This window comes from Haematobia irritans, chromosome 3, assembly GCF_050003625.1.
Source record: "Haematobia irritans isolate KBUSLIRL chromosome 3, ASM5000362v1, whole genome shotgun sequence".
NCBI lineage: Eukaryota > Metazoa > Arthropoda > Insecta > Diptera > Muscidae > Haematobia > Haematobia irritans.
The window spans coordinates 147656332-147672998 of NC_134399.1; the positions used below are offsets into that span (position 1 = coordinate 147656332).

The 16667-nt window shown below is 33.3% G+C and overlaps 1 protein-coding gene across 1 annotated transcript; it reads left to right on the forward strand.

Annotated features, from left to right (window-relative positions):
• The first annotated feature begins 5649 nt into the window (after nt 1-5649).
• LOC142231239 (uncharacterized) lies at nt 5650-6819 on the forward strand. Its single transcript, XM_075301857.1, has one exon. The coding sequence runs from the start codon at nt 5650-5652 to the stop codon at nt 6817-6819; it is 1170 nt and encodes a 389-aa protein (XP_075157972.1).
• The last annotated feature ends 9848 nt before the right edge of the window (nt 6820-16667 follow it).

Below are 16667 nucleotides of genomic sequence, written 5' to 3' on the forward strand. Positions count from 1 at the left end.
TGACATGTGGATTCTCCACCACTTTTTGTTTTGAACCATTAATTTGGTTTCAAGACAAGAAAAAAAATTTTGTAGGATTTTCTCGTGCGATGTGGCTTCATCTGATGACCTACAAGGAGTACATACAGCTCAGACTGGATCAGTTTGAGTTTTTCGATTCCTTCAATCTGTTGAATGACGTACCCAACGAGCATATCAGATTTGATTTTCGTCAAAAGGGAGGACAATGTTTCCTGGTTTTTCGTCAAAACAATGGGAAAATCAAAATTGATGCAGAAACATGGCGTGCCGTTACTCGAGTTGGCATATTCTTTACGACATTTATTTGCTGGAATGCGATTTTACAAAAACAAATTTCATACTTTTATTCTAATTTTTACATACCCACTTGTGCTAGACTAAATAAAACTCACATTCAAATGAGAGAAATTGTGGGGGTTTATGAAAAGGAGGTAGCAATTGATTTAACACGCCTTTGTTTTGAATTTGGTAAAAAAATGAAGAAAATTATTAAAAAAGATGTTGAAATTTATAATTCATATGCAAATGTAGGCTATGAAACAATAAAATAAAATAAAATAAAAAAAATGATTTGTATGTTTTTCTTTTTATTGAAATTTACTAAGGAATAAAAGACATAAGTGACCACAATTAAAAGAATTAAATTTCTGTACTCGTGTGTAATTGTAATTTATTCTATTCCCTAAATAATTTAAAATTTCTAAGGGTGGCTGCAAATTGCCGAAACTATCAAAGTATTCAATTAGATCTTTCTGTTTGTGATATGCTACCCAATGGGTGCCACTCCCCATGTAACTATCGAGGTTTACAATACCACACTCAAATGTATGCGGCTTTTTCGGTAGTTTATCTCGCATATAGACGCCTCTAAAGTGTCGAATGTGTTTTGTGGCAAACGTCTTCAAATCATTATCTGTTAGCGCTCTTTCGGGTAGCATTTTTATCAGTTTTTTATTTTCTGTTGATTGTTATTTTTGTTCTCTTTCTCATTTATTACAATACCCATACCCTTCTTGAAGGGCTTCAGGTAAAGACCTTTTCCCATCGCCACACTTTCCATCGCTCTGTTATGGCGTGCATTCTCCTCCAGCTGTTGCTTGGCATTTTTAGCAGAGTTAACAGCTTTGGCTATGGAAGCACCACCTGATGCTAACGCACCTACCGCACTGAGTGCTGTTAAAATGGGTATTAAAGGAAGAAAACCACCAATTTTTGGGACTCTTATAACTCGCGGGATAACAATTTGTGCCTTTTTCCCCTTGAAAGATTTAGCAATAACGTTTCTAGCCACCTTTATAGCAGCTTTGATATCAGAAGGTTTTTGTCTTTTCAAAACAGCATTTGCTTTTCTAACTGCACCAGTGAATATATTTTTCCCACAATTGGGTTTCTTGCTTTTCTTTTTCAATCCCATACCAAATTTTGTCTTTGCTTTCATCGCATTCGCAACTAAATAAGCATTTATTTTTTCACCCCAACTGCTGTCTTTTGCTAACACACGTTGCCAGGCTCTCTCTGATAATTCTCTATCCGCTTTATGTCTATGTTCCAGATCTTGGCTTTCAGAATATGCAATATCATGAACTTTGCAAGCAGAATCTAATCCATTTATTCCCTTATCTCCCCGCTCCAAGCGTTTTTGTAGCTTAGTTCCCGGTCCGCAATATTGATAACCAGGCAAGTGCACTTCGAATGGGAGTGCGTTAATTAAATTATTAACAAGTCCTCTTCCTTTGATTGTTTTTGTACGATTAATTTTATTTTTCGCATAAACAAACATTTTATATACTATTTTTTTTTCTTTATTTTGTTTTCATTTCACTCTAAAATATAAAAAAAAGGAAAACATATATGGCGGTGATTATTTTTTTTAATTTACAGTCTTCAAAATGCGCTTAGTAAAGCAGGATAAGAATATTAAAGTACAAAACTATGATTTTCTACATAAAAGTCCTATTAAAACTAGACATAGTACTTTGTTACCGAATTCAATTCGAGCTCTAATTGTGGGTCCTTCAAATTGCGGAAAAACGAATACCATGATTAGTTTAATAGAGAGTCCCAACGGACTAAAATTTGAGAACATATATCTGTATTCGAAATCGCTATACCAACCAAAATATGAATATTTGAAAACTCTCTTAAAGCCTATAAAGGGAATGGAGCTGTACACTTTTTCCGACAATAGTGATGTGATATCACCAGATGCGGCTAAGCCAAACTCATTAATGATTTTCGATGATGTGGCTTGTGAAAAGCAAAATAATATTCGTGCTTATTTTTGTATGGGAAGACATAAGAATATAGATTGTTTTTATTTGTGTCAGACATACACGCGAATTCCAAAACATTTAGTTCGAGATAATGCGAATTTTATTATTATTTTTAAACAAGATGAGATGAATTTAAAACATGTTTACGATGATAATGTTGTGAGTGACATGTCATATGAAAAATTTAAAGAATTATGTCGTGAATGTTGGAAAGAAAAGTATCAATTTTTAACAATAAGTAAGGATGACGAAATTAACGAAGGACGATATAGAAAAGGATTCGATACCTATATACATGTTTAGTAATGAAAAACATTTCATTTAAAGCAGACGCAATAATGGATGAAAATACTTTAAAACAAGTCGTAAAGACAAGAAAAATTCTTAGAAGAAAATTTGATGCTTTAAAGCATGGTGAAATCGAGCTAAATACACAGCTTGAAAGTACTTTTAAACCATTGACAGTACCACTGAAAAAAATTCTTAAAATGTCATATGAAAAACAACCTATTCATTTTGAGGGACAAGCGCCGAAAAAGGAAATTAAAATAGAGGAAAATAACAAGCTATCGACATCCATGAAAAATGAAAAAGTTGAAAACGATGATGATTATGATGATGGTGGTGGTGGTAATAATGATGATGATGATGACCATTTCTATTCACAATCGGAAGATGAAGACGTTTTGTATGACCTGAACACCTTACAAACCAGAAAAAAACTGGACACATGTTTCGGTCCGCATAAAGATAGTGATGGTGTTTGGAAGTTTGGAAATAGCGATCTTCATTTGACTGATGATAAAATTATTATAGGAAATCAAAGATGGGGTCGCACCCCAGGTCTATTTGAACTTCTTTTTTATAAAAATCCACAAAACTATGATAAGTCTGAATTGGAAATCTATAAGAAAATATTGTTAAATACGAATGCCCATAAAAGAGATTACAAGCCTGAGGGAAAAATTAAAGCAAGCAAGGGTACAAAATACATAAATATTATAAGGAAACTATTTCAAAGTACTCACGTGGGTGAAGGATTAATGAAAGTAAACATGCAAAAACCCAACTATATATATTGGGATGATCCCAATGAATTAGTTGAACGTCTCAAGCTGTTGATTGCATCGCAAAATGCAGGTCATACTAATCATAGTAATGAAATAGTATCAATTATAGAGGAGCTAAGAGAGGCTAATATAATTTATTAACCTTTGTTTTGGCATATTATTATCAAGATGAGCGTCGACAAGTTCGGACACTTCTCCAACTCGGAAATCCTAAGAAGAAATGCTCAAAAAATTTTGGGAATTACTTTTGACCGGCATTATAACCTCGATATACAAACTAAAAAAATTAAAAACTTGGGTGCGCCGACAGAAGATCGAGACGCAGTCAACAAAGCTTATTTACAAGCACAAATCACACGCTCACAAGAAATATTCAAAAAAGAGTTAAGCGTGGAATTTTACAAAACGCAGGAACAGATTTCGGAATTAAAGACCTCACTAGCAAACATTTTTGAGGCTATAAGTAAATTGTATCCCTCGCCAACATTCATATACAACAAACAGGATTGATCATGGAGAGAAGGGGAATCGTAAATGAAATTCATGCTCAAGCGCGAAAAAACTTTCCTCGCCGTAGAGTCATAATGAAAGGGATTGATGATTTGTGGCAGGCGGATTTAGTTGAAATGGGAAATTACGCCAGAATAAATAGTGGTTATAAATATCTATTGACAGTTATCGATACATTCTCCAAATATGCCTGGGCTGAAGCAACGAAAACTAAAAATGCGAATGACGTCACTGCAGCGTTTTATAAAATATTGAAAGAAGGAAGGGCACCAAAGAACCTACAAACAGATGATGGTAAAGAGTTTTTCAATAAAGATTTTGCAAAGCTAATGGAAAAATATCACATTAACCACTACTCCACATATAGTGTAATGAAGGCATCGATTGTTGAACGCTTCAATCGCACATTAAAAAGTAAAATGTTCCGTGACTTTTCGTTCAATGGAAACTATAAGTGGATTGATATCTATAAAAAGTTAATATATTCATACAATAGAACGAGACATCGTACAATAAAAATGCCGCCATACAAAGTAAATTCAAAAAACGAACAAGAGTTACTCGATACCGTATATAGCAATCTAAAAATATTCAAGACACACAAGTACAAGGTGGGTGATTTTGTTCGAATCAGCAAATATAAAAATATATTTGAAAAGGGGTATACCCCTAATTTCAGTACAGAAATATTCCGTATTAAATTAATCAAAGTCACAAACCCAGTAACATATATATTGGAAGATTATCAGGGGCACCCCATTAAGGGATGTTTTTATGAGGAGGAATTGAGAAGAACTAAGTATCCCAATTCTTACCTAGTTGAAAAAGTTTTAAAAACTAGAGGAGATCGTGTTTATGTCAAATGGCTGGGTTTCTCAAATCAACATAACTCTTGGATAAATAAAAGCGATTTAATATAGTAGAAACACATCATTCAAAGCATAGTACTCATTATGTCAATAACGCTAGCCCTAACGGGGAAATCTTCCATTCTAACCGCGGAATATTTCCCTTCATTGCAGCTCTCTGGAGATTATGAATGTGCATTAATTGATTTCCATTCATACAACTCTATACCCAACGTCGATAATGATAACAATCTATTTCATATCGGTGAGAAAGTAATCGAAATTCCCATAGGATCATATGAATTGGAAGACATTGTCGATTATATAAAAATGGCCTATGGAAGAAACAATGGGTCAAAAAGTATTGAAATTGTTGCTAACAACAATACATTGCAAATTGAAATATTTTCTTCACATGATATAATCGACTTTAATCATGAACATTCTATCGGAGGATTATTGGGTTTCAAAAGAGGGACTCTCTCACCCAACATAACACATAAGTCATCCCTTCCCGTGAACATTATGAGAGTGAATGCAATTCAAATTCAATGTAATATTACATCCGGTGCCTTCATGAATAATTTACCGGTGCATACTATTCATGAATTTGCAATAAATGTTTCCCCTGGATATAAAATAGATGAAATACCAAGAAATTTAGTTTATTTACCTGTTAACGTCAAAGAAATCAGTTCACTTAAAGTGTGGATTGTAGATCAAGAAGAAAGAATAATAAATTTTCGCGGAGAGGAAATTACTTTACGCATTCATCTAAGGCCAGCTGACCGATGATTATTTATAATAAAAACATAAGGGGAAAGTCAAAGGCAAACACTCAAGTGCAAACCGCCAACCGCAGACTACTGCCTTTAACTAAGCAAAATATAAAATTTTTAAAATCTCTCAACCTTCGTTTAAAACAAAATGTCTGAAATTCTTAATGTATCCGAAAAGCCTTTTTCAGATGAAAATATTACTAAAAAAGACTACCATAGTTATGTCCCATATATTCGTTCATTTAAAAACAATGATGAAATAAGAATAACCATACAAAATCAAGATTTGTATGTATTACCGGCTGAAAGTTATATTTACATAGAGGGTACCATAACAGTGGCCAGTGGAGAAAGAGCAATCAATGCTCGTTTGAAAAACAATTGTGTAGCGCACATGTTTGATGAAATCCGATATGAGCTTAATGGTGTTGAAATTGATCGATCGAGATATCTTGGAATATCAAGTACAATAAAAAATTTCGCATCTCTAACAAGTTTTGAGAGTAATATGCTTCTAAACGCAGGATGGAGTTCTTTAGAGGATATATCCGTAAACACATTCAACTTTTATGTTCCATTGAAGATGTTACTCGGTTTTGCTGAAGACTTCCATAAAATTATCTTGCATAGCAAACATGATCTTATACTTCTGCGAAGTTCTAGTGATAGCCAAGCATGCTATTCATCGGATCCCAAAGAAAATCTAAATTTAACCATCACCAACGTGATGTGGAGGATTCCCCATGTTCACCTCTCTGACATAATGAAAGTAAAAGTTATGAAAACAGTGCGCGATGGTACGTCGTTACCAATTGCATTTCGAAGTTGGGATTGCCATTTTAACCCCACATTCTTTGGTTCGATGAACTGCAATTGGAATGTCAAGTTGTCGTTGAACAGGGAGAGACCACGCTTCATTTTGTTTGCATTTGTACGAGAAGGAAAGTTTGCTCATTGTAATTTAACCAATATAAAAGTTCATTTGAACTCTGAGACCTATCCATATGATGATTTAAATTTAAAATTTGATGAGAATCGATATGCCATACTCTACGAAATGTATACGAAATTTCAAGAAAACTATTATCAAAGGGAGTCATATCCAATTTTAAGTCTTAAAAAGTTCAAAGAATCACCAATAATAGTCATTGATGTTAGCCATCAAAATGAAATGATAAAGCATGGACCAATAGATGTCAAACTCGAGATTGAAACGAGTAAATTAATCCCTCAAAATACTCATGCCTACTGTCTTATATTACATGATCGATTGATGGAATACACACCTTTGACTGCAGTTGTCCGAAAAATTATTTAAGAATAGAATTATTTTTGATTTATTATTATTATTATTTATTATTTTTTTTTTTGCATAGTTACATGAATATATAAATAAATAGTCTTTATTTACATGAGATTTGCTTAGTTAATAAGTTAAAATTACATAAATAAATAAATAAAAATAAATAAATAAATAATGTTGTTTTTTTTTCTTTTACATTACAATGACTTAATGAATATACTTAATAATATCAGTACTATACTTATTCTATTCGACAAAATCCAAATTCAAGTCGTCTAAATCATTTATTGATGCCAAGTCAAGATTTTGAATATCATTCAAACTAACATCAAACACCATTGGATTTATAGACTCCAAGTCGATTTCATTACTAGATATGCTATGGTTTTCATTTGCAATCGCATAGTGGCCCCATGCATATGTATTAATGCCATCTTCTCGAATTTTTCTTTTATCGTCGCTATTTTGCGTTTCTTGATGGGCATCTCTAATGCAGTTTGCTGACTGATCCACTGATCGTAATGTTGTTGTTGCTGTTGAAGGCCATTGTAATATTGATGATTTGCATGCAGATTGTTGATCCACCCTTGATCGTAATGTTGTTGTTGTTGGAAACCAACGATACATTGATTTTGATTGGTATTCAACCATTGATATGTTGGTTGATTGTTGTTCCATATTTGTTCGCACTGTTGTTGTTGTTGTTGTTGGAGATGGTTGCTCCACTGATGAGAAAGATGTTGATTGTTGTTGTTGCTCATGTTACCGTTGATTGGGTAAAGTTGTGGGGCTTGCATGTTGCCCCAATATCCCTGCTGTTGATTGATGACATTTCCAGTTTGCGTGGATGCCCCACCACCCATTGACATTGGCACTAAACCATCATTCATTTTCCTTTTATTGGAATTCATTCCCATCACTTGTCCTCGAAGAACTTGAGGACATTTCTCTTTATGAGGCATTAAAATATATTTGTTTTCACAGAATTCACCGCATATGCAGTGTCTGGAAACATGAGAATTGTAATCTCTCTTACCAGCGAAGTTGATGGAGCACAAATTGCAGAAGTAAGATGCCATTTTCTTGTTTTTGTTTTTTTTTTTTTTAGGATTTCCAATATATGTAGAAAAAGTGTTTTTGTTGTTGTTGTTTTTTTTTCTTTTTTGTTAATTTGACGCGTGAGCACGTTTTTCGCTTCCGTTTTGTTATTACCAAACAAATGTTTAAATTTATTTGAACAATATATATTTTATATATTTTTATATATTTATAATTGAAAATTTGAAAAGCGCAAGATTTCGAAACGTTATAAAAGGGTTTGAGATTGGACACAAACTGAAGACATTATTTTTTTTTGAAATGAAGTTTTAACCCTTTACAAGTGTATTATAGGACACTCTATCGCTATCACATCATAAATTCATCACTTTATCTCGTTTGCTTTTCTATAGGATCACTCAATTAGTCTCCCCACCTATAACCAAATCATAAGGTACAGAAAAACAAAACGATATCATTGTCACCAAATAGTCTAATACCAGACCTAACGAAAAATACCATACACACTCACACGCTTTTCCAATAAACATTCTCTTTTATTTCCACATTCACTTTTCTTTACCCAACAACAACAAATTCTTAAAAAATCCAGAAGCCGCATACGCCCATTAAACCACTTTGAACACACACACACACATACACACTTGATAAAGACCTACAAGAAATTTAAAATGATCGAATTTTACAAGAAAAGCTAGTAACATCCAAATAATGAATATTGGTGTTACTATGCTTAACGCCCATATACATTCAAATACCTCTCATTATTTTTTTATCCTTAAAAACAAAAAACCAATTCGTTTCCCCTTCCAATATAATAAAATTTGTTTCTGTTTTTGTTTTTTTTTTTATTAATTATTTATTGATTTTCTTATCTCTTTGTTTATATTACATAAATTAATAAATTGTTTTTGTGTTATTATCAAAAATATAAATGGGAATATAGTTTATTTAGAAATGCTTAACTTATTATTTGTGTCTTCATTTTCATTATTTATGACCTCCATGGATTGACATCTTTTTCCTTCCTCTCGTTTCCGAACCACAGTCTCAAATTTTTCCATTAGAATACGTAATCGTTCTTTGACCTCCTCCGAAACGTTTTCCAAACGATGGTTGTATTCAGCCTCTACATTACTTGGTTCTCTTCTGGTCGCAAGTGATTTCATGACTTTTTGTTTTTCTCTTTCCCACTCCAAAAAAGAAATCTCCTCTGGATCCATATCATTATAAACGTTAGACTCTTCAACGACTTCATTTATTTCACCTGTTGACCATGCCTTCATTATGATTTTCTATTGGGCAAACTGTAAATGGGTTTGAATAGCTGAAAATTAAATAACCGACTGCATACACTTTGTACATTCTTATTGTATTTATACAATTCGGGAAACTGAGCAAAGTTTACATAAATCAATCAACAAAATTTCAATAATATCAGAACCCAAACGTTTAAAATTCAACATACACAGAACCACATGCATTTTAAGAAATTTTTTAGAATACAAGATTAGCAAGATCATATCTTTGGAGAAAGTCATAAATAAATCTATTTTCCCCCAATAAAATTTTTGGGATCCTCAAAAATCGAGTTTACAAAACCATCGAAATGCAACCAACTTTGATAAACCTTATCATCTTAAACATTTTTGGGATCCTCAAAAATCGAATTTACAAAACCATCGAAATGCATCTTTGATAAACCTTATCATCTTACCACCATCCGAACACCAACCAACGTATGCAACCCATGTAAAACAAGAAATCAATCATGCACACCCCAATAAAATTTTGGGGATAACCAACCTTTTTTAATAAACCTTATCAGGAGAAAGTTATAGATAAAACCATTGTCCCCCAATAACATTTCTGGGATCCTCAAAAATTTAAACTTGATAAAACAACTTTCATAAACCTTATCATCTTATCAACCAACCAACGTATGTAACCCCTGTCAAACAATAAATCAATTTAACGAGACCATCCATCCGAGAGCAAAAATGCCTGCTTCACACACAAAACTATGTCTCAATCATATATTAACCATCCTTATCAATTAGCCTCATCACCTAGTCTCAATATCACTGCAATCCTAACCAAACGGTCAAACGAAAAATGCCATACACACGCACACGCTTTTCCAACAATCATTTTATATTTTTTCCACATTCACTTTTCTTTATCCAACAATAACAACAACTCAAACACATCAGAACCCAAACGTGTACATTCAACATACACAGAACCACATGCATTTTAAGAAATTTTTTAGAATACAAGATTAGCAAGATCATATCTTTGGAGAAAGTCATAAATAAATCTATTTTCCCCCAATAAAATTTTTGGGATCCTCAAAAATCGAGTTTACAAAACCATCGAAATGCAACCAACTTTGATAAACCTTATCATCTTAAACATTTTTGGGATCCTCAAAAATCGAATTTACAAAACCATCGAAATGCATCTTTGATAAACCTTATCATCTTACCACCATCCGAACACCAACCAACGTATGCAACCCATGTAAAACAAGAAATCAATCATGCACACCCCAATAAAATTTTGGGGATAACCAACCTTTTTTAATAAACCTTATCAGGAGAAAGTTATAGATAAAACCATTGTCCCCCAATAACATTTCTGGGATCCTCAAAAATTTTAACTTGATAAAACAACTTTCATAAACCTTATCATCTTATCAACCAACCAACGTATGTAACCCCTGTCAAACAATAAATCAATTTGTAAGCCCCAAAAAAGTTTTGGGGATAATCAACCTTATCTTTGTTTACATAGCACTTGACCTAATTACATAAAGCACGTGACCTATATCTTAAACGCAGACCAATAAAAATTCAACCTTATCTTATCTTATCTTTGCATAAACCACTTGACCTATATCTGAAACGCTTATATCCTCTCTACTGGCGTTATTTCATAATTTTCTTGAACTCTTACAATGATTCCTCTAAAACTCAAACAAAAAATGGTTCTTATAAATTCAGAATCTGATCTAGTGTTCATAGGTAAAATCTTTACGAAGCGTACTGCTTGAACTAATCTGCTTGGGAAAATATCTGTCCACCAACCCTCCTGAAATTCTTAAAAAAAAACTATTATATTTGATTCATGGTGGTGGGTATTTAAGATTCGCCCCGACCGAACTTACTACTGTATAAACTTGTTTTGGGTTAACGCGGTCGAAATATTTGTCAGCACTCAAAAAAAATGCGCCTTTTATTTCACTAAAGCCAATATAACATTATTTTAGTTCATGGAATTATTGCCTTTGGAAAAAGTTTCCTGTACTCTAAAAATTTTTGGAGTACGGTAGTTAAATTAATTAAAAAACGGGAAAAATTATACACAAATGAAGCATAAAGATTTACTAAATACGTAACCAGCACTGAAAAAAATATTGTCGTGAGGCCAACGATTGTCATGTCCTTAAAATAGGAATGCAAATTTTGTTTAGCATAAAAAACACATTTTTCTAATATAAATTTTTTTTTTCTTGGTCCAGAAGTTGATAAAGTTTTCAATGAAGTCGCATTGTCCTTATAATTAAATGATTTGATTTAAAAATTGGTGTCATAACATGAAAGAAAAATGTTTTGTGGTAAGGTCAACTTGACTTTAAAAATTCAGAAAAAGTATTTTAAATTAATGAAATTATCTTTAAATTTCTTGTCTTTTTGCATCTTGACTACAAAGCAAAAAATCGTTAAAAAATAGAATATGTTTTTCAACACTTTATTTTGAAGAAAAAATTAAAATTTGCATCTTAAAAGTAAGAACACAGAAGTTAGTGACGTACGAAGTTCATGATGGACGCATTTTTGGTAAAATTTACAAATTTAATGAAATTCTGAACTATTTGGTGGAAGACACGAATTTAGTTAATCTTTATGCTTCATTTGAGTATATTGTTTTCCTCGATTTTAGTTAATGTAACTAACGTACATAAAAAAATTATTAGAGTAAAGGAAACTTTCCCCAAACATAATAATTCCGTGAACTAAAATAAAGTTAAATTGGCTTTAGTGAAATAGAGAGTTCACTTTTTTTTGAGTGTATTTTCCGCTTCTTTGGCTCGGAATCAATACCAAAATTTTTAAAGTAAAGACAAAATCTTTGGAACCGGGCATGCTTTTTTCACTGAGCCCAGCCTTTATGATATTTCCCCTATAACATTTGACATTTGTTTTGACCCCACGGTCTATGAATACAATTGTAGGAGCGGACATCATTACCTTCGGCGGCTTTTGAATTCTGGTGGCCCTGTTTGACCTCCTTGGTAGGTAAACCCGACCATTTTGTTTGTTCACAAACTCTTCCCGGCTTCCCATCTGAGAAAACCAAATTCGGTAACTGATCACTTTCGTCCAAGCGAACCAACTTAATGGAACTTTCCAGTTTGACTTTTTTGTGTGTCGACGAACTCTTGCACTTTTGAAACTTCAATGGCTTTAGCTCATTTTTAAATATGTATTGCAATCGTTCTCGCGATATGTTCAGCTCACGAGTTCTCTTTGGGGGTAATTAAAACTATATAAAGTTTGGAACCAAATAAAATTATGGATTTATTATAACCTCCATCTTTTATTTTATCCCATTGAAGATCAGGACACTATAGCTGAATGGATTAAGCTATAAGTATATTTATATACTTCTCGATGAATTGCTCCACTGTACATGGCTATTGCCTTATGTTACTACAGGTTTGATATACAAAAGAATATCTTCATATGGAATTTTTATGAAATTATTCTCAAGTCTGTATGAAGAATGCCAAGTCACATTTTTGTCCTTTTAACAATAACATTATGGATTGTGATTCAATCACATTTATGAAAGGACGAAAACGAAAAAAACGTCACCGACAAAATCATCAGACACATGGATAATAAAAAATATCCATAGGAATATTTGCTCTGAAAGTATTTGAGCAGACCTTTAGCAAACAATTGGATTGGAATTTATGTAGAGTACAGGTGGACACTTGAAGTCGAGTGGGAATGGCTCTGTCGTAGTTTCTACTTTTTAAATACCAACGAATAAAAACTTGTAAAGTGGCAACCAACCGAACACCGGGTTCAAAACTCGTTTTGTTGGAAAACACTAGAGTATAGAAATTAACACACCATCTTAGACATATGACACATATTGGGATGTTAAAATTTTAAAACTTTTTTTTAATTTCGCATTAAAATTGGTTTAGTGGCATGGCCGCGAATAAAAGTCTAACGCATATAAATCGTTTTGGTAATGAAATCAGACACCGAAGTTCTGTCTTGTCACCATGCAAGATCATTATGAAATACTAGATAGAATAGCAAATATGAATAATCATCGAAGTGAAGGAAATATCTTTAAGTCGTCAGCAAACAGCGAGTTTATAAAGTTTTCTTTAAAAATTGCACTAGTTTACAAAAAAAGAAAAATTTCATGTACACTTGATGAAAATTAACTTTTCTTATGTATTTTGAGCTGCTGAATACTTTTCTGGCGAAAAAGGTCCATTGTAAAATACGATTTTTTGAAAATTTTGATTTTTGGCATTGATATTTTTTGAACCACTTAACTTATCACAGATCCAATTACACACGATTATTCGTCATTTTATTACCTTTCATTGAAGTATAATCGGACATTTCAAACTCGGGATATATTATCCCAGCAAAAAAAGCGTCGCCAAAAAAGTAATGAAAATGTTATTTTTGGATCCGGAAGTGGTGCAAAATTGACGCAGAAGCAATGGGCTTGTCATAGGACGGAAGTCCTCATTTCAACAACCGTTGCACTGAATTTACATCACTTCTTAGGTGTGATCCGAAATCAATGTTTTAAAAAATTCTGTGATATTTTGTCACATAAATAATTTTTAATGGATGGATGGATTTTTTTATAATTTTTAATGGATTCTAACGCTTGTCGGAAACGTTTGACCTCAATTTTTTTCAAAAATTCACAATTTTTCCAGATTGGATTTAGCATTTTTGTGGACAAAATTTAAATGATTTGTACCATTTTATGAATTCTTACTATATTTCTAACCTATTTGCAACAAAAAAGTTAAAATTATCCATTAAAAGTGTTAAAAAACCATGTTATAAAAAATTGAATTAAAAGAACTTCCTGGGTAGTAAAAATAAAGAACATCAGTTGGAGTGCATCTTCTGGAAGTGCTTTTAAAGTTGTGCCTTTGGAAGAACTTCCAAATTTTTTTGCTGGGATGTTTAGAAAAAAGAGCGAAAATTTGAAAATAACGGGATATCTCAAAAACCATTCCATAAAAAATTTTTAAACATTTTTTTCGAATTCAGCAGCTCAAAATACATAAGAAAATTTGACTTTCATCAAGTGTACATTTTGAGTGTAAACTAGTGTTATTTATGAATACACTGAAATATATTGTTTGACTAAGATCAATTTGGCTTTAATAATTCTGAAAATTCTTTAATACTAAAGAAATCGTCTTTATGTTGACCTTCTGTATCTTCAAAAAAATGTTCAAAAATAGGAGATGCTTTTCAAGACTTATTTTAAAGACTTTTTTATACCCTCCACCATAGGATGGGATGTATATTAACTTTGTCATTCCGTTTGTAACACATCGAAATATTGGTTTAATACCGCATAAAGTATATATATTCTGGGTCGTGATGAAATTCAGAGTCCTTCTAGCGATGTCCGTCCGTCCATCCGGCTGTCCATTCGTGTGTGGAAATCAAGCTAACTTCTGAACGAAACAAGCTATCGACTTGAAACTTGGCACAAGTAGTTGTTATTAATATAGGTCGGATGGTATTGCAAATGGGTCATATCGGACCTCATTTACTTATAGGTCCCATATAAACGGACCCCCCAGATTTAGCTTGCGAAGCCCCTTGGAGAAGCAAATTACATCCGATCCGGTTGACATTTTGTACGTGGTGTTAGTATAGTGTATATACCATTCATGCTAAAATTGGGCCATATAGGTCCATTATTATATATAGCCTCCATATAAACCGATCCCCAAATTTTACTTGCGCATCCTCTTGGAGGAGCAAATCTCACCCGATCCGGTTGAAATTTGGTGCGTGGTGTTAGTGTATGGTATCTATCAACCATGCAAAAATTGGTCCATATCGGTCCATAATTATATAAATTTATATAATTATGGACCGATATCATTATGGACCCATTTATAAACCGATCCCCAGATTTGACTTCTAGAACCTTTTGAAGGAGAAACTTTCATCCGATCCGGTTGAAATTCGGAACGTGGTCTTTATATATGGCCTCTAACACCCACACAAAAATTGGTCCATATCGGCCTATAATTATATATAGCCCCCATATAAACCGATCCCCAAATTTTACTTGCGCATCCTCTTGGAGGAGCAAATTTCATCCGATCCGGTTGAAATTTGGTACGTGGTGTTGGTATATGGTCTTCGAGAAACATGCAAAAATTGGTTCACATCGGTCCATAATTATATATAGCCCCCATATAAACCGATCCACAGATTTGGTTTGCGGAGCCTCAAAGAGAAGCAAAGTTCATACGATCCGGCTGAAATTTGAAACATGGTTTTAGTATATAGTCTCTAACACCCCTGCGAGAATTGGTCTATATCAGTCCATAACTATATATAGCCCCATATAAACCGTTCTTCAGATTTGAACTCCGGGGCCTCTTGGAGGATCAAAATTCATCCGATCCGGTTCAAATGTGGAACGTGGTGTTAGTATTTGGTATCTAATGTCCATGCAAAAATTGGTCCACATCGGTTCACAATTATATATAGCCCCCATATAAACCGATCCCCAGATTTGGCTTGCGGAGCCTCTAAGTGAAGAAAATTTCATCCGATCCGGTTGAAATTTGGAACATGGTGTTAGTATATGGTCTCTAAAAACCATGCCGGAATTGGTCCATATCGGTCCATAATTATATATAGCCCCCATATAAACCGTTCTCCAGATTTGACCTCCGGAGCCTCTTGGAGGAGCAAAATTCATCCGATCCGGTTCAAATTTGGAACATGGTGTTAGTATATGGCCGTTAACAACCATACCAAAATTGGTTCATATCGGTCTATAGTTATATAGCCGATCCCCAATCACACAAAAATTGGTCCATATCGGTTCATAATCACGCTTGCCACTCAAGCCAAAAATAATCTACCAACATTTTATTTCTATAGAAAATGTTGTTAAAATTTCTCTTCTATAGAAAATTTTGTCAAATCTTTATTTCTATAAAAAAGTTTGTTAAAGTTTTATTTCTATAGAATTTAATATATACCACATATGGACTTACTTACAATTTAGAAGACGGTGTTAGGAGGTGTTAAGATACCTTGCCATCGGCAAGCGTTACTGCAACTCAAGTAATTCGATTGTGGATGGCAGTGTTTAGAAGAAGTTTCTACGCAATCCATGGTGGAGGGTACATAATTTTCGGCCTAGCCGAACTTACGGCCGTATATACTTGTTTTGTCTAATATACCCCATATGAACTAACTTACAATTTGAAGACGTGTTAAGAAGGTTTAAGATGCCTTGTAATCGGTTGGAATTACGACAACCCAAGTAATTTGATTGTGTATTACAGCCTTTAATAGAAGCTTATACGCACTCCATGATTAAGGGTACATAAGATTCGGCCTGGCCGAATTAACGGCGAAATTTAAATTGTGGGTAACACGTTTTTAAAGGCCGTTAATAGCTAATTAGGAAAAATTTTAAAAAGCGAACAAATTAAACTTTGTTTGCTAGAATAAAGTACGCACAACTCAAATTGAAAAAAGAAT